The 19,222-nt window shown below is 39.0% G+C and overlaps 1 protein-coding gene across 2 annotated transcripts; it reads right to left on the bottom strand.

Moving 5' to 3' along the window:
• Window positions 1–1,878: 1,878 nt before the first annotated feature.
• On the bottom strand, window positions 1,879–16,058 carry dis3l2 (DIS3 like 3'-5' exoribonuclease 2). Of its 2 annotated transcripts, none has more exons than XM_058068803.1 (21): window positions 15,971–16,058; window positions 14,997–15,747; window positions 14,801–14,931; window positions 13,476–13,529; window positions 13,274–13,375; window positions 13,044–13,194; window positions 12,008–12,069; window positions 11,693–11,922; window positions 11,217–11,390; window positions 10,987–11,066; window positions 9,789–9,901; window positions 9,463–9,570; window positions 8,147–8,380; window positions 7,987–8,066; window positions 7,714–7,897; window positions 7,231–7,317; window positions 6,984–7,131; window positions 6,768–6,898; window positions 6,549–6,653; window positions 5,393–5,497; window positions 1,879–4,392 (listed from the first exon to the last, which is right to left on the bottom strand). In XM_058068803.1, exons 2-21 carry the CDS (start codon window positions 15,745–15,747, stop codon window positions 4,291–4,293), a joined length of 3,132 nt encoding a protein of 1,043 aa, XP_057924786.1. In that variant the 5' UTR covers window positions 15,971–16,058; the 3' UTR covers window positions 1,879–4,290. The 2 variants fall into 2 exon arrangements, with proteins under 2 accessions (XP_057924786.1, XP_057924785.1); XM_058068802.1 differs by having other exon boundaries at window positions 14,997–15,762; window positions 15,971–16,056.
• Between the last annotated feature and the right edge of the window lie 3,164 nt (window positions 16,059–19,222).

The raw sequence follows: 19,222 nt of genomic DNA, 5'->3' as shown, positions 1-19,222 counted from the left end.
GGCTTCCTCATCCATGAAAATATTGGTTTTAATACTTTTGGTGTGGCCATGTAGGCCTTTTTTTGTCGCTATACCCCTCCATTTCAATTTCCAAAAATGGTCAAATTAACCTCAAAAGAATCTTATTAATATATTGAAGGTTCTTTTGTTACCTGGGTATTACTGAGGGATACAGAACATATCTCTGGGTTCCTTGCTTATAGTATAGCCATAGAACACAATATTCAGTGTGCATTGGAAGATCAGTTCAAATACAGTAAACCTCGGATATATCGGATTCAATTGTTCCCACTGGTTTTGTCCGATATAAGCGAAATCCGTTATATGCGTATACCGGAAAATGTCCGTTTTACGCATATATCGGATTTATATCCGGTATATGCGTAAATCGGATTTTATCCGTTATAAAAAGGCACTTCCTTGACTATGTTTCCAATGTACCTGGACGCGCAGGCAACGCTGCAAATGACGTCGTATAGCGGCCTGTCACGATTCGGCGAATCGGAGCGCCACGATGCGGCCATCCGATATATGCGAGGGAAATTTAATGGAAATGCATTGGAATGGGACTGGAGATTTTGTCCGAAATAGGCGAAATCCGCTATAAAAAAATCAGATATATGCAATGAATTTTTATTGGAAATGCATTACAGAAAAATCAGTTCTTTTTTATCTGTCCGTTGTGAGCGAATTTCCGATATATCCGAGTCCGATATATCCGTGGTTTACTGTAGTCTAAAATGTCTGGTACCGAAGGGGTTGTCTTTTGAAAAGGAGTTCATTTGGAAAGCCCCCCCCTCCAGGGGTGTAACACTCGTTTTTCAACACGCAGTCAGGAAGGCTGCCACTGTAATTTCCAATGTTAATCAGCTACTTTTTAGGCGCTAAATAACTACAGTTCCCATGATGCTTAGAGAGAAATTGGTAGGATTGGTTGGAAGGTTGATAGCATGTAAAAAAAAAAAAACAGGCTTCGAAAGGATCAAGTTCAAGACAGGTTAATTTGTTTTGAGACAAAAATGACAGAGTGGCAAAGAAAGGGACATAGAGGCTGACAAAGTGTGTGATGAAAGAATTATGAGGCAGGAGGATGAAGATGTGATGAATGCCTTTTCCGGTTGACTACTGTTTAACTAGCTATACTACACTCACTACACTTTATTTTTTAAAATATATTTAAAAATATTTAAAAAAATCTTTTTTGATTATTTATTATTTTGATTATTATTTATTTGATTTATTTAATTATTTCTTGGATTTGCAGGCCCCACAAAATATGGTGGGCCTAATCTAGCCCCTGCGGCTGTGAAATACCGATAGAACAACAGGCTTAACAGGTGTCGCTAATACTACGCTAACAGTACGCTAATGTAACACATATTTAGTTATTCAACTGCACAATAACACACAAACAGTAGCATACCTGGGAGGCTGAATCGGCTAAAGGAACATAATAAGCAGCATAAGTATACTGTAGCCGTCACAAGCCTACTCATTGATAATGTTCACTTCTTGGTTTATAACATTTTGACTGAATTAACTTGTTAAACATGTTAAATTATATAAAAAAAATATTTTTACATGCAAATCGCAGGACCAGCCAAACTATGACATAGGTAAAAAAAAAAAAAAAAACGTCTCCCATTGACTAAGTTTTCCTACAGTAGACATGCTACATCGACTTTAGGTCCTAAAAAGACATAAAATGCAGTTGACCTTGACACCAGATGATCATAAAATAAAAGTTCCTGGTGCTACTGTGGCAACACAAAGATTGATGCGTTTATCGCAGTATGGAGTGCACGGGCGTGGTGATGATAACACGTCATACCAATACCAGAATCATGACTGACTTCTTGCCTACACCGGTGTAGACCTTTTTTATGTTGCTGATGAATACGTTGTGTAATAAAAAAAAACATACAAAAACCATGACAAATAATGAATACGTATTATAAACAATTTGATAGATTCCTTAAGGTACTAAAATAGGTTGCATAAGTGATCACACCCAACACCTGTTTCTTTACAGACACACCTTTTTGGAGAGGTTTATCAGCACGACGGACTGATAATTGGCGATGTTGCTTTTATCACTCAAGTGTTAAAAATGTCACATACACATAAGGATGTCTCCATTGAAAAATGTACCCGGTGCAGACTGTCTGGAGTCACCTGCAGACGCTCCCTGTGAATTGTCCGAATGTATTTAACGTCTATTTGGGAAAGGGAGGAAAAAAAAATAGTGAGAAAGCAGGAACACATTTTCACATATGGGTTTATTTATCTAGACTCTCTTGCTACCTTTTTTTCCTAACATCCAGTAGACATGAAAAATGTCTGCGGCACACAATTGAGTAATTAAGGTTACACACATGGAGATAACATTTTCAACACACAAATCACAAACAGTCCAGTTATTTGGCAGTTAAAACAAATGTAGTCCGCATGTTTAAAGGAAAAGTGCACTTTTTGTGGCGGGGGGGGGGGGGGGGGGGGGGTTGCCCATTAGCCACAATCCTTATGCCAAATATGAACTGTGCATTCTAAAGACTTAAAAACACCTAAAAAAAAAAAAAAACTTAGCTAAAACTCCACCCATAAAGCCTTGTGAATAAAAGCTCCAAAATTGTTGTCAGAGCTTCATTAATTAATCGCTGATTAATCAATCACCAAAATAATCAGTAACTATTTTAGCAATATATTCAGTTAATTGTTTTTATTTAAAAAGTTTAAACACCCTCTGATTTCCGCCTATCAAATGTCTGTCTATGTTTTAATTTCTTCAGTCATCCTTTGTGTGAGGTGTTGGGCCCACGTGATTACTCGATTAATCGAAACAAGCTTCCGATTAAAATTAAAATCGACTATGGAAATAATCTTTAGTTACAGCCCTAATTATTAATATTATTATTAACATTGTTACGCTGAAGAACTACTTTACCGGCATATTAACACATATTGCCACACCACCAACGGCTAGCTACTAGCTGGCTAGCGACTAGCTTCGCCCGTGGAGAGAGTGCATCAAGTCGCTGCCAAAAGGTAACGCTCCAATTTGGAGCTGCAAAAGCACCTGCAAGTCACAATTTATGAGCGGACAAAATGAGCTCGGCAGCTGCTCGGAAGTCCTCAGGAGCGCTTGGAAGTATGACTAATCACAGCAGCGTGGCCGTACCTGGAGGCGGGCCGGGGGTAGAGTAAATTAAACTAAACTATTTAGGGGAGAATCTGGAAGATCTAGAAAGTTTACTGTGCTGGTTACTGTGTGGAGCTGCTCTATAGGAGTCCACAACTCAATATGGGTCAAAATTTTAACTTGAGTGTTTAAACAAGAAATAAATGAGAGCAAATGTGAATGCCTGCTAACCCTGAATACGTCAACATGAATGTGCCTGTTACTACTGTACATATAAAACCATAAAACCTTATTAGCGGTCTATTTTATCTGTTTTTATATCTTTAGAATGGCTACTAATGAGAAAGACATGTGTTCATGCTATGCATAAGGATTGTGGATGATACCCCCCAAAAGTGCAGTTTTCCTTGAAGCAAACTAAACCGTGCATGAAAAAAACTAATCAAACGGCACAACTCTGCATGAACTTAAATGAGGTACTGTTAAAGCAAAAATGGGAAGCTTGTTTAAAAGTACGAGTATGAAAAAAAAAAGCTTCCAAGCACATTCGAATAAAATTAATGACCTCAGTAGCAATTTACATTCAAGTCTTTCCTCAATCTTGTATTAAAAAAAAACGACAAAGATGAATAAATTATTCAGCTTATTAAGCTAAGTAATACAAGAACCACGTTTAGGCCTTGAGTATCCCAGTTCTGGGAACTTAAATGTAAACCAATGAGCGGTACTATGTGAAATATACATGTTTCACTGCATAAAATGCTGCAATTACTTCATTTAAGAAATACTAGTTGACATGTGCAAATGCTAACTGTGGCATAAGCCTGAAGTAGAATAAGAAATTTCACATCCTATTCCTTTTTTTTTTTTTTTTTTTTTTAAAATACCACTTCCATGTATTATGGTAAAAAGAAAAGCCGTCAAAAATTCATGATTAGAACAATTCCTGCACACAATAAATGAGGCTAAAATCTATTACCCACAAGTCCTAAGTACGTCCATGAGCTCACTGCTATGTTTTTCTTCAAGTCACACAATATTAGACAGGTGCGTACAAGTGGTTCGCAGCTCATGGTGATGTCCGTGCGCAAAACCGAGTAACGCTGCTTACTGTACGTGTCCAGCAGTGACGGAGCACAGTGATGTCGTAGTTAAGATGCGTTTGCGTTGGGTCTCTTGAGCACGGCGCTGTATTTCATGGGTGCGCTGTCTGCTTTGAGCTGCACATCCACTAGTGTGAAGATGGAAATGACCTAAGGAGAAATTACCAATTCGTCAATAAAAAGTGAACACAGGTTCAATAGTCCGGGCATTCTCTAAAATAAATAGAATGCGTACTTACACATGTGCAAAGTATAAAAATAAACTTAAAAAATACACTAATGACAGTGGTGCCTTGGTTAAAGTCATTTATCCATTCTTGAAGGGCAGACCCAAACCAAAACAGACTCTAACCAAGGCAAGATTTCCCATAGAGAATAATGTAAATCCAATTCATCCATTCTGGACACACAAAAAATCTTAACACAAAACATTTTATCAACAATAATTATAGTTTGGGGCTGCACAGCATTCGAGTGGTTAGCGCGCAGACCTTACAGCTAGGAGACCAGGGTTCAATTCCATTGGCCATCTCTGTGTGGAGTTTGCATGTTCTCCCCGTGCGTGCTTGGGTTTTGTCCGGGTACTCCGGTTTCCTCCCACATTCCAAAAACATGCTAGGTTAATTAGCAACTCCAAATTGTCCATAGGTATGAATGTGAATGTGAATGGTTGTTTGTCTATATGTGCCCTGTGATTGGCTGGCCACCAGTCCAGGGTGTACCCCGCCTCTCGCTTGAAGACAGTTGGGATAGGCTCCAGCACCCCCCCGGCGGTAGAAAATTAAATTAATTTGAGTGAACCTTTTCAGTACTGAAATAATCATGTGGTTGTATTTATATAGTCCAAGATCTGACTCAAACCAAAACGGACTCTAACCAAGGCAGGTTTTCCCATAGAAAATAATGTAAATTGAGGTTTGCAAAGAGGGAGGAGATGGAGAGGAGATTATAAAAAAGGGACTCCCCTCCAAGCAAAGAGTTCCATTAACAATACCACAAATGTGAAATGGAATAATGAACATTTAATATCATTTCAGTTGTAGTGGACACCCTTGGACAACCATCCATTTTGGATGTTAACCAAAAAAAAATGCTAACTGAGGTACCAGTGCAATAGTCAATATTCACTTCAAACTGACAGGAGTCTTACCTGTTCTACTGGGGGTTCCTGAAGGTCCTCAGGCGTCCACAGGAGAGTCAGCTGTGATGTTTTCCCTACCTTGCGATGTTGGAAAGATGCCAGGCCGGCGACAGACTGATGGCCACAAAGACAAATGGTTTGTTGGAATAAATCAAAGCATCGTGCATCTTTGCACCACTTCTCTTCCCTTTTCACAGCCGTCGTGCCACTTAAAATGTGGCCTCCGTGTACAAATAGATAAGAAGTGACAGCGGCGACGTACACGTGCTGAGCTGATTTGCTCATAAAAAGGATAATTACAGGGTTGTTTGATTGAAACACTTTCATTTGTACATGTTCCAAATTTTTGTTAGAAATAATTAGGCAGAGTCGACATGGCTGGCAGTACAGTACATTGATTGGCGCTTCTTCTAAACATGAACGGCTTTCCGGACATGTTGGATGCTTTTTTTAATTGGTCTTAAAATACTATTTACCAAAAAAAATTAAAAAAAGGGAAAAATCTGGAGTAAATTTTTAGGAATAAAGTCAAAATATTGACAGCATTTTTTCATCTAATGAGAAATCATTTTACAAGAATAACATCGTGACAGCATGAAAAAAATATGTGGTTTAGTAGCATAAAGTTGAAATACTAAATAAAATACTAAAAAGTATAAGAATTATGAGAGACAAAACAAGTAGAAGGTGTCATTTTTAAAAAATTAAGCTGCAAAAAAGTCTAAATATTCCAGCAATAAAGTAAATCATGAGGAGAAGAATGTTGAAATAGCTGGAAAATTAAGAAAATCAACAACAGAAATATACATTTTTTATTTGAGAAGAATTTTATTATTAAAAAAAGTTTTATTCTAACAAGAAAAAAAATTAAAATTAAAAGTAATCAATTATTTATTATTAATCATTTATTATTAATTGTTTATTATTAATTATTTATATTAATTATTGAATTATTATTTGATTATTTAATAATTAATTAATTATTTAAAATAATAATAATTTAAATGACCAAACCTGACATTATGAGGATAAATGTCATTTTTTGTAGTTATTTGTAAAATATTGAAATATTACATAATATTAAAGTGGAAAATGACTTTGAAGGAAATGTTATATTATGGGAATAAAGTCATAACATTTCCTCATAAAGTATAATGTGGCTGACCTTGCAGTAGATGCGTTTCTGAACCCCGTAGCGAAGAACCAGCACGTCGAAGGACTGATCCAATACGCCCATCACCATAGCTTCAGAGTCCAGGGGGCCACAGTCCTGTTGAACACAATAACAAATGACTGCAATGCTAAAAGTATATGCAAGTATAGGCATAGTAATGTGAAAATTATTTTAAACTGCTCCCTACCAGGAGTCCTTTGTGTCACCCACCTTCACAAATACTCCAAAGAAGAGTTCAGAGCTGAGCTCTTGTACTCTTTTGGATGCAGTCTTCTTTTCGTTGCAGCGCGTTGCCCGTTTTTGGACTTCCTCTGTTGACAGTCCTAACTTAGGACCACACTCTGAATGGAAACACACCGAAAGAGAGTGAGAACATTTCTGCAGCAGCCGTGAAAACGGACACGGCCGTTGTGTGGGATGCCATACTCAGCGAAGACGCCAGAAGTCGGTGCACGATGATATCGGCGTAGCGTCTGATGGGGGACGTGAAGTGAGTGTAAAGAGGAACGTTCAGGGCGTAATGCTTGAAAAGCTTTTCATCATGGAGGACACCTGTACAAAAGTACAGTGCCATCTAGAAAATAGAAAAAAATAAAAATAAAAACAAATTTTTTTGGTTATTTGTTTTTTTTTTTTTTACATGAAACTAATCCGGTACAGATATTAAGCTAACCTGCATGGGTCTGGAGCACATATGGGTCAGGACTTCCTTCCTGGCAGTGGAATATTCATCAACACCAAGTGTGGCAAGTAGACTCTTCTACATATTTGGAAAAAGAAAATATTTCATGGATTAATAAATCATGGAAAACAATTCTTCTCAACAAAAAAAGGCCAGACATGTGTTTCATAGGATTGTATTAAAATAAATAAAAAAAAAAATTACAAAAGCAGGAAGTGAACAAATAACAGTTACTGATTGTAAAAATACCAGATGGAGGGGTAGAATTTAATAAGCTTTGCTTCTTCCTACTCCTTTTGGACATGTGGAACTGTGAACTGATTATGTGATGCATTCAATTGTAATCTGATGCATGTTCAAATGAAATTAAACCATTACCATTACCATAGATGATGAGCAAAATAAAAAAAAAGATGCAGTTTTCCTTGAAAATATCATTAGGACTAAGGTCCCTTTCAACGAATGAGTACCAACATGCAAAGCACCGGCGGATGAAAGGTCAATGTCGATGCCCAGCTGGTCACACAGCTCCTGTAGCTCATCCACCATCTTGGCCTTGGGTGGAGGGTGGCGTCTGAGCAATGCCAGCTCAGGGAAGCGTTTATAAATATGGTTGGCTGTGGCAATGTTAGCCAGAAGCATGAACTCCTCCACCAACCTTGGTGAAAAAAGGCACACAGGGATATTTTTTTAAGCCCTTCTTAACAAAATCAGTCAAAATCTTGCAATTTCAGCTTTAATACCAACTTGTTACTGTCTCTGTACTGGTAAATGTAGCAGCCTTGAGGCATCATGGTCTCTTTGTCCAACGTGAAAGACAGTTTCAGCTAAAACAAAGCAAAAAAATAAAATCAAATAATACTTGTAGCCGTTCATTGCTCAAATCAGGCACCACAGGACGACTAACCTGGTCCAGTCGGAGCGCTCCACCACAGAAACGCTGAGCTCTGAGGTTCTTGGCAATGGAATGGAGGTTCAGCACAGCTTGGTGGATCTCATCAATGGGGTGCTCGGGGTCCACGGGTGGCAGTTCTTCTGCCGCAAACATCTTCTCCGGGGCATCGATCATGCTCTGTGCGTGGTCGTAACTTAATTTGACGCAGGAGCGAATCACAGAGCGGCCAAACCACTCACTCAGGATCTGTTGGAAGGAAGAAAAGACCAATGACGACAACTATTTCCCCAAATTTCGACCCCTACTCTAATAAGACCATATTTTCTCATATAATCTCTCAAATAATACAGCTTAGATGTACATGTAGCACTTAAATAAAAAAACAAGCCCCCAATTTTGACATATTTATGTCTTTATGTTTCACTGATCATGTTTTCTTATCAAGCGTTGAAATTTAGCACGTTGTTTAGCGGCCCCTGAATCCACCACAGCTGCTGCAAGTGAAACTTAACTTCTCTCCATCGATTCCATCTGCCCATCTTACACTATAGGAGCTGCAATAATTAATCAAGGATTAATTATTATTCAGTGAATCTATAACTATTCATCAGTTTTTTTTTATCCCACATTTTCTTCCTCCCACATTCCCAAAACATGCATGTTTTGTCTTATACCTTCCTCTTTTGGAAAAAAATACAAACTTAAAGTATGACTCTGATACTGTCAACATCCAGCAGCAACACGACTAAATTGTCCTAGGAGGACAAGGAAAAACAAGACTACGTCAACAAAAACATCAAGTTTTACTTCAAACTGAATTTGAGTGGGGGCTGCAGGCCTCACAGCTAGGAGACCCGAGTTCAATTCCACCCTCGGCCATGTCTGTGTGGAGTTTGGATGTTCTTTCCGTGCATGCGTGGGTTTTCTCCGGGTACTCCGGTTTCCTCCCACATTCCAAAATCATGCTACGTTAATTGGCGACTCCAAATTGTCCATAGGTATGAATGTGAATGGTTGTTTGTCTATATGTGCCCTGTGATTGGCTGGCAACCAGTCCAGAGTGTACCCCGCCTCTCGCCCGAAGACAGCTGGGATAGGCTCCAGCACCCTCCGCGGTAAAAAAGTTAAATTAATTTGAGTGAACCTTTTCAGTACTGAAACAATCATGTGGTTGTATTTATACCTTCCAAGATCTGACTCAAACCAAAACGGACTCTAACCAAGACAGGTTTTTCCCATAGAAAATAATGTAAAACCAATTCATCCAGTCTAGACACCTGTAAATCTTAACACAAAAACAGATTTTTATAAAGACTAAAATACCTTACCTTCCCTTCTGGTGAGATTTTCCATATGACTGAGAAGGTGAGCCTGTCAATCAGAGGGTTCAGACTGCATAGCTCCTCACAAAGCAGCCTTGGTAACATGGGGATCACCTGGAGAGTGATTAAGCACAAGACCATGTTGAAATTAGCATTAGCATTAGCAGTAGCTAATGAGCTGCAACTAGGGGTATCACAAGATCACACAAAAACTGAGTGAACCGAGTGTCTCATGACACCCCCGAGCTGCACCCCCCAAAACACCAAATAATCCAAAAAGAGGCCATGATGATATTTGAGGTACCAAATTGAATTTTCCGAAGGTTACTCACTTTTTGAACAAGGTACACACTTGTGGATCGCTGGCTCGCACAGGCATCCAAAGCGTTGCCCTCCTCCACAAAATAAGTCACGTCGGCAATGTGGACTCCCACCTCAAAGTTGCCTGTATGAAATGAAAATACACCTTGAGAACGTTCTCCAAAAAGTACATAAAGACCACCAGGATGCCCAGTTATCAGTTCATCTGGACAGATGCGTGAACTGAAGGGCACCTCACTGAAGTCAAGTTTGAGTGCAGTGTTGGAATTGTAGAGTAGAAGATAAATTGTGAACAGTTATGGCCAAACATTTTGAGAATGACATAAACATTCATTTTCACAAAGTATGCTGCCTCAGTTTTTATGATGGCAATTCACTTATACTCCACGATGTTATGAAGAATTGTGAGATGAAAGGCAATTCATTGCAAAGTCCTTCTATGTCATGAAAATCAAAGTAAGCCCAAAAATCAGTTCCACTGCATTTCAGCCCTGTCACAAAAGGACCAGCTTACATTATGTTAGTGATTCTCTGGTTAACGTAGGTGAGAGTGTTGACAAAGACAAAGCCTGAGTGACAATAACAGACTGGAAGCTTCAAGGAGAGCGGTTCAATTCCTGTGAAGAACCTTTCAGGGTCCAAAAAAAGTCTAGCAAGCTGCTGGACTGCCGCAGAACATTAATTTTGTTGCGTTTTCTCTTAGGAATCCCAGTTCTGATTTGTTTGTGGCATCCAGAAAAGAAAAAGTGAGCGCTACTATCAGTCGTGTGTCATGCTAAGAGTAAAGCATCCCAAAATATATCATGTATGGGGGTGTTGCTTCTCAGCCAAAAGAGTGATCTCATTCACAATTTTATCGACGAACAGAGACATGAATAAAGAATAGTACCAATACAGCCTCCGAATGCAACGTTTCACAACCATCAAAGAACAGTTTAATGACCAACAATGCCTTTTCTAAAAAGGCAAAATTGATATTTAAGTGGTTTGGGAAATAATAACATCTGACAAAAGCAGTCAAGCAGCAAATGTTGGCTAATTAGAGAATAATGGTTGTGTGTTGAGTCATTACAGTGACTTGCATTCTGCAATACAATCCAAGTTTCATTTCTTAAGTATTGCCCCTTGAGAAGATATGCTGCACTAATGGCTGTGAAATATGAGACGTATGTGAGATACTGTTGTGTATCTAAAACAAGTGTGCATTACCATCTGGAAGCAGTTTACAAGACAGGGCATCATCCAGGTCTCTGGCGGTTGCAGGGTCAATTGTGAAGATGCACTCCTTCCTATACACATGAAAGAATGAGTAAAATGCACAGTCATACCGAGCTCAAGCTGTTAAGGAGACCAGCGTAATCACCTTTCTTAGACAGGAATGATGCATAAAATAATAATAATAATAATAATAATAATAATAAGCAGCATACTGTGCCCACCTTAGGTCTCTTCTCTTGGTCATCTCCTCAGGTGGGATGGTCCAGGGAACATTCTTGGGCAAGCAGTTTAACACTTCATCTGAGAACTCGGAAAAATCGACGTCATACTCGACCAGAATACCTTCCGTTTCAGGCTCGATTTCGCCAGCTTGACCCAAAGTCTTTGCCAGTCGGCTGCCGGACGACAGAAAAGAAGAACAATGAGAACACGGTGCTTGTTGTTTAGAGAATGCGTAATGGTAATGGTTGAAGTATTTGTGATTTTAGAAATAAGGAGTTAGTATGTTCTCTTTAGGCGGCATTATGAATTATCCTTACTGACCTTTTTTTGCAGTACATTTAGTGAGTGAAAATTGCTTTTATAGTTATTACCCCATATTTCCACACAATAAGTAAGACATGGTAGAACCAGGGAGCAATAAAGAGTGTGGAGTGCTTTCTGATTTGTTCAATATTGAAATAATTCTGTGACTCACCCTTCTGCAAAGTTACTGTCAGATGGCCAGTTGGTGATACGGCAGATGAACAAGGTGTTAGCGTAATCGCCCGGACGGGAGCTGAAGTCCTCTGGGCAGTCGCTGAGGGGAACATTAATCCTTGGCACACGGTGGTCCACAGGGGAGAACATAGCGAAAGGTTTGTCGGGTAGAAATTTTAGGGAGCCTGTCACAGCCCTCGAGTGCTTCTTTTCAACAATGTACACCACCTGACACATGGATGATGAAAAGGGTATACTCATGAACTTCCGTCACCGACAACACTATCATTTAGTGGTTAAGAAAAGAGCTCACTTTAGCAGTCATTTGAAGTATTTCCCCATTGGACTGTGGTGTTAAGGTGTTTTTCAGTGGGTCTGCAAAGAGATAACATAAAAAAATAAACTGTTATTACTTCATTTACATACAAGTGATGCTATACAAATCACACCATGCCTACACAGTCTAATCTCACATGTCATTAGCCACGTTTACATGAGGAGTTTTTCTCTTTCCAAATGGAACCTTTCCGAAAGCAATTGTATACATGGAAAGGAATATTCCAATCACGTGTCTACATGCGCCGCTATAATCAACCAGAATAGTCAATGGGGCATGCGCAGTAAAGCGTAAACACCTAAACACCAACATCACGTGATACCGACTTCCTCCAGTTTTTCTTTCACTTGTCGGAATAACTCCGTATTGCCAGTTTTTCGTTCGTCCAGTCTTGAAATTTAGTTTGAATCAAAAACAAACTTTCCGCAGCAGTCCAGTGCCGATTGCTCGCCTCCATTTTTTTTTTTTAATCGAAAAACGTCTCAGCCTGCGTGTTACGTCATATTTCAGCATTCGATGAAAGAACGCACCCGGGAACAGGAAAAGATAAAGTTCAATCTTGCTAATATTTTATAATTAAGCTCGGCACATGTTTTATATAGATATGTATTTTCTTTTTTTAATAAAACTGGACTTGTGAATGGCGTATAGAAGGGTTTAGATTCTGTTCCACAGATGGCGGTAATGTACACGAAAGCTGCTTGCCAACCGCCAATAAACAACAGAAGAAGAACTTTCCGTTTGAGCGGGTACAAGATACCTCAATCGGATTGGGGAAAGGAATATTCCACCCCTGGGAATCCGATTATATATTCATTCGGATTGGCACTTTTCTTTCGGAATGAGGTGTATACAAAGGTTACATTCTTTCTGTTTGAGCAAATGACCCGAATGGAATTAGAATATTTGGGTCCATGTATACGTGGCTACTGTGTGGTACTACAATGTAGTTATTTGACAAAAACAATGTGCTGATGAATGAACAGTAAAATTAGCACAAGGGTGTTCTGACCTTTGCATGCAGGTTCATCCGGATCACTATGCACTTCTTCCACAGACACGCATGGCTTTTGCTCCATCTTATTCTGGGTAGTTTGCACCACACGTGCCTTCTGGGTCTCTGGCTCACTGGCTCCTTCACAGTCAGTGTCAGACCTCACAACCTACAAAATGATGTATTAGTAGTTACAAAAACATTTCTTTTAATAATTATTTTGATTTAATAATTCAAGTATGAAGTACCTTCCATTGCTCCCGTGGTAAGACTTGTACCGCAACTACGTCTCCATTCAGTGCCCTGTTACGAGCTATAATCCCATCCAAAAAGATATCCCGGGTGTCATCCTGTGAGAAAACACAATCATGTTATTTCTGTGACGGATGTACTGAGCTTTTGTAAAAGATATAAACTTTTTCAAAAAAAACAACAACAGAAAGTACTTACAGGAGATGGGATGAAAGCTTCATGGTACTTCTTTGGGTTGATTCGCAGTTGTCCCTATAAAAAAAAAAATAATACGCAACAATTAAGTCTCACTTTACAGCCTTGTCACTATCATGGAATAGCGTTTTAAAGACTTTATGTAAACAAGACGCGACTTAACTTGAAGTAATTCTTTTTCTGCTTATGTACCAGTAAAATGGCATTTTTTGAAAATATGTTTACACCATACTTTCAAGCTAAATGTTTCTTGTAAAGGTGCTCCATAGCGGTCATCAGTGAAATGATCACGGCAAAGAACAGGTGGGTGTCCATCTCTCTTATTCGCTGCACTAGTTTGTCCATTTTTGTCTTAAAACTCGCTCTTTTGAGAAAAAAAAATAACTTATCAGTATCACTCGCATACTTTGAACATCCAGCAGCAACACAACATTTTGGCATGACTAATATTTTTATGAAAAATATATTGAAACTAGTGGACGATCTATCTCAAAAGGTGTTTGTTTTGTTACTCTGTTTTAGCTTGTCCATTTTTGTCTTAAACCTTCCTCTTTTGGGGAAAAAAAAACAAAAAATAAACTTAACAGTATCACTCGGATACTGTGAACATCCAGCAGCAACACAACATTTTGGCATGGACGATCTATGTCAAAAAGTGTTTGTTTTGTTACTCTGTTTTAGCAGAAGGGTGTCACCCGGATAACGTCACTTCCGGAATGAGTCAACAGTGATAGCTAGTTCATCATGGGTGGCGCCATGAATGCTAAATGTCATTTTTGCTAATTTACCGCGCACAAAAAATCAAAACAATGTAGAACATAACTACAAACAATATATAATATATTAAGTCTTTAAAATTAATATTATAAGTAGTGTGCAAGTAGAAAGGACCCCAAAATTTGGTGTGTGTTCAAATTGAACACATCGTTTCCAAATTTTTCTTTCCAGCTTTTGCCATCCACATTTCTATGTCTCATTAGGGCTGCAGAGGTCGCTAGCCAATCGCAGGGTACTGTATTGACAAATAACCATTCACTCACATTCATACCTATGGACAATTTGGAGTCGCCAATCAACCTAACATACATGATTTAGGAATGTTGGAGGAAACCGAAGAACGCGGAGAAAACCTCCGTACGCATGGGCAGAACATGCAAAGTCCACAAAAAGATTGGAACCCATATTACTTCCATGCTTCCATTCAACATGCTAACCACTCAGCCAGAGGGCAAACATGATAATTCAAACTGTGATGTTAGGGTCCATTAATAATCATACCAGATATATGATACTTATGTGGTTTAAGATATGCTCAGAAATGTAGCCACCTGAATAAGTTCTCCTCGTTTAAGGCCATGAGATACATCCTCGGCGGCCATATAAGGTTCAAACACTTGTTTCCTCGACCCCCTGCCTCCACTCTTCTTATTCTTCTCTGCAGTGGACTTGACACTGGACGCTGAAACCAAATTAAGAGTTATGTGACACAAAATAAAGATTAAATTGAATTTAGTAGAAATGTACCTGTAGGTTTTTGCTGTTTGTTTTTGTCATGAGGGAACGCAGGTCTTGACTTGTGAGAGTCACCTCCACATTTTGATATTGCATCTTTTGGCTTCCCATCGTCCATCTGCTTGGATGGATCTTTCTTTGGCTTCTTTGTGTCTTCTTCCTCAGGGGGGGTTGAACTGAATTTACACTCCGTTAATAAGCCACTGTCCTTTGAGGAGAGATCCTTATTGGAGTCTTTGGTTTTCTTCCGCTGACGCTGGTGCTTCTTGGTGTCATTTGGTCCTAAAGCACTGAACTCCTCACCGGATTCGATGTCGCCATCTTGACTGGTGGCTGTATCCCTTCTTTGTGCCTTCCGCTGCTTCTCAGACACACCTGGTTTCCTTTCTCCATCTTGTTGTGCATTATGAATGCTTAATTTCATCATATACAAAGACAAGGAGCTCTCGTCTCCTTTTTCTTTCCAGGGACAGGGAGAAAAGTCACTGGAATCAGCAGAAGGATTTGGTACTAAGTCTACTTTTTGCTGGTTCGTATTCAACCTGTCACCCTGGGCTTGAAGCCGTACACTCGGCCCATTGTCTTCCCTTGCGAGAGACGACTCCTTGGAATACTGCTCCAGGAATTTAGTGAAGGTGCAGCTGCGGTGCTGGCTCACAAGTCTGGCATATGCATCTTTACGACGGGGGGGTTTGAACTCACTTTGACTGCCCTTTCCTTCTCGTTTTTGGTTGGACCTCTTAGATTGCCGTGGAGAATCCATCTGGTGCCAGTGAATCTAGGAAAAACAAAATTAATAACAAGAACTATAAACAAGTAATGTGCTCTATTTTGACCCTCTCAGGAACATACCAATTTACACGGGTTGAGTTACTGTTAGCCGATAGATTTTAATAGTTTGTTAGCATTTTTTTTATTCACACTCTTTGTGGTATAAACTTCGTAATGTGTCAAAATAAACCCCAAAGATGCGGACAACAACTTACCACAGACGTCGGCGTGCTTACCTACTAGTTGTTACGAAAGCAAACTGCTAGCTCTAACAGCTAGCCTAACGCAATCACTTCCTGTGTCGTCACAAACAGTTGCGTTCATGGTGCTCTTCTTTTATCGGAAATACTCACATCCAAGTCCTCGAATGCCTTTCTAAATCGAAATGTATTTTTATTGTAGTAATGACAGAGTTATTTTCAAATATATCGTATGAAGTGTCAAAGTTTAGCTGAACTTTTTACTCACATTCAGGAGTTACCGACTACAATTAAAGTAAGCTTGACAATTTAAATTAAAAACCGCTAGATGGCAGCAAATATTTGACTGTTTCAGTGTACTTAGTGGAGGAAATTGACTCTTGGTTGTGTGTGAACGTGTTGCATGGTGATTTTTGCATTTTTGCTTGGTTTTAAGTCTAAGTAGTGACTCATGTGAGTTGATATACACACACACACACCATTAGGCTGTTATATAAAATATTCAAATGTGCATTTAACTTACTAAGATGTGCATATAGGACACACTCATTGTGTTCTATAATTTTTTTGTATGTTTTGTCAGATTTGGAGTGTACCATGCATGTGGTGTGCTAACATTTTTCACAAGAGTAAAGTTTATTGTAACTTATAACTGGATTAGTTCTTGAGAGACATTTTGCACATTTTTTGTTTGACTGCAGTTCATGGGAAGAAAATGAAACCCAGCATTTTTCCTGCTCTGCTTTCCTCTGATCAAACCCCAAACCTCTGAGCGAGCAAAGTGGTAAAGATGGCTGGTGCAGCAGTCTCGAACCCAAGTTGTAAAGCATGCAGATGAAGAAGCAAATGACTATGAAATATTCATTAGCTTAGAAGAGGCAGCGCAGCTTGTAAAAGAGGATGAAATAGAAGGGGTCAGAAGCACTCATCTAACGCAGTGTCATCTTCCCCCCCCCCCCCCCTTCTAAGTCTTACGTCTGCACAGATGTGAGCGTAATTGCAGATGCTGCAGCGACCATCATATCGACAGTCATCACTTTCTACTGCCGTGGCAGCATCTCCTGAGTCACCTCGGCGACTGCAACTGCTATTTTCACTCTTAGATTGACTGCTGATCATCTCTATGAAGTGTTAGAGACAACAAACTAGACATGTCGGCACCGCATTGGTTCTTACCAAAGGCAAAAAGTCATTTACAGTCCATGACAGCCTGAAGTCAACACCAAATTGCATTGTTCTGCCAGGACACTGCATCCATACCACCTTCTAAATACATTTTTTAAAACTATTAGAGTGCGCTAGACATGAAATAACACCCCTATAGTCACCAGAAAAACTTTTTGAGAATATACATACATTTTTGGAAGGTGTGTATCCCATTATATCTGGTATAAAAGTAGCACCGCATTTCAGAAAAAGAACATCATACCGGCAGTAAAATATGGTGGTGGTAGTGTGATGGTCTGTCACTGTTTTGCTGCTTCAGGACCTGGAAGACTTGCTGTGATAAATGGAAGCATGAATTTTGATGTCTACCAAAAAAAAACTTGTGTTCTGCAGCAGGACAATGATCCAAAACATCGTCCCAGTCCATTTAATTATTGACAAGTGGGGCGGTTCTAGTTTTCCAAATTTGGACCTGTACAAGACTTTAGTAGCTTGACACAGTACAGATAATATATGAGTCTGTTAACACGGCCAAAAACTAAAAAATATATTGGGATTCTTAGGAATATTTTAATAGTAACACCATAGAAAACAACCATACCACCTTCTAAATACAATTTTTAACACTATTAGAGTGCTCGAGACATGAAATAACACCCCTATAGTCACCGGAAAACCTTTTGGGGAATATACATACATTTTTGGAAGGTGTATGTCCCATTATACCTGGTATAAAAATAGCACCACATTTCAGAAAAAGAACAACATACCAACAGTAAAATATTGTGGTGGTAGTGTGATGGTCTGTCACTGTTTTGCTGCTTCAGGACCTGGAAGACTTGCTGTGATAAATGGAAGCATGAATTTTGATGTCTACCAAAAAAAAAAAACTTGTGTTCTGCAGCAGGACAATGATCCAAAACATCGTCCCAGTCCATCTAATTATTGACGGGTGGGGCGGTTCTGGTTTTCCAAATTTGGACCCTTGCAGGACCTTAGAGGCTTGCCGCAGTACAGATAATATATGAGTCTGTTAATGCTCCCAAAAACTAAAAACTATATTAGGATTCTTTGGAATATTTTAATAGTAACACTATATAAAACGATCATACCACCTTCTAAATACAATTTCTAACACTATTGGAGTGCACTAGACATGAAATAACACCCCTATAGTCACCACCGGAAAACCTTTTGGGGAATATACATACATTTTGGAAAATGTGTGTCCCATTATATCTGGTGTAAAAGTAGCACCGCATTTCAGAAAAAGAACATCATACCAACAGTAAAATATAGTGGTGGTAGTGTGATGGTCTGTCACTGTTTTGCTGCTTCAGGACCTGGAAGACTTGCTGTCATAAATGGAAGTATGAATTCTGCTGTCTACCAAAAAAAAAAGCAGGACAATGATCCAAAACACACCACCAAGTCCACTTCACAAACATGCAAATAAAACAAGAAATCACACCACTGTTTAGCACAGTAAACAAAAAGCACCTCAGGGAGTGTCTTATTGGACACAGGAGGGCTTTAAGGCGAATAGCCAAGGAATTTGAATGGGAGCCAGTAGTAGTTTTTGAATTTGCTTCTATGATTCCTCCGGGCTATTAAATTTAGTCAATAGTAAACAAGCTTGAAAGCCATTTATACCCCTAAATATAAATAATTGCAATGTTTTTAAACATTACACAAACCTCATGGTTTTATTGCTTTATCATATATAATCTACAAGATTAATTATGATATTCCCTTTTGGGAATTATGAGCAATATCCTGGCACTAGGCGGCACGGCGATCAAGTGGTTAGCGCGTAGACCTCACAGTTAGGAAACCAGGGTTCAATTCCACCAAACATGGACCCTATCAAAATAAAGATTAGATTCGACTAAAGTCTAATGTGTTTTTTTTTTTTTTGTTTTGTTAATGTATTCTTTGGGGGGGGGGGGTCCCCCAACAAAAGTGATGCTAAAAGTTGCCCATCGGTCATTTGATTAATTAATTAATTGGATTTACATTATTTTCAATGCGAGAATTTGCTTTGGTTAGAATCCGTTTTGGTTTTAATGATTGATTGATGATGTTAACCAGGGCTGTCGA

This window comes from Doryrhamphus excisus, chromosome 3 (assembly GCF_030265055.1).
Source record: "Doryrhamphus excisus isolate RoL2022-K1 chromosome 3, RoL_Dexc_1.0, whole genome shotgun sequence".
NCBI lineage: Eukaryota > Metazoa > Chordata > Actinopteri > Syngnathiformes > Syngnathidae > Doryrhamphus > Doryrhamphus excisus.
The sequence above is the reverse complement of the archived record's forward strand: the minus strand, read 5'-3'. Positions and strand labels throughout refer to the sequence as shown.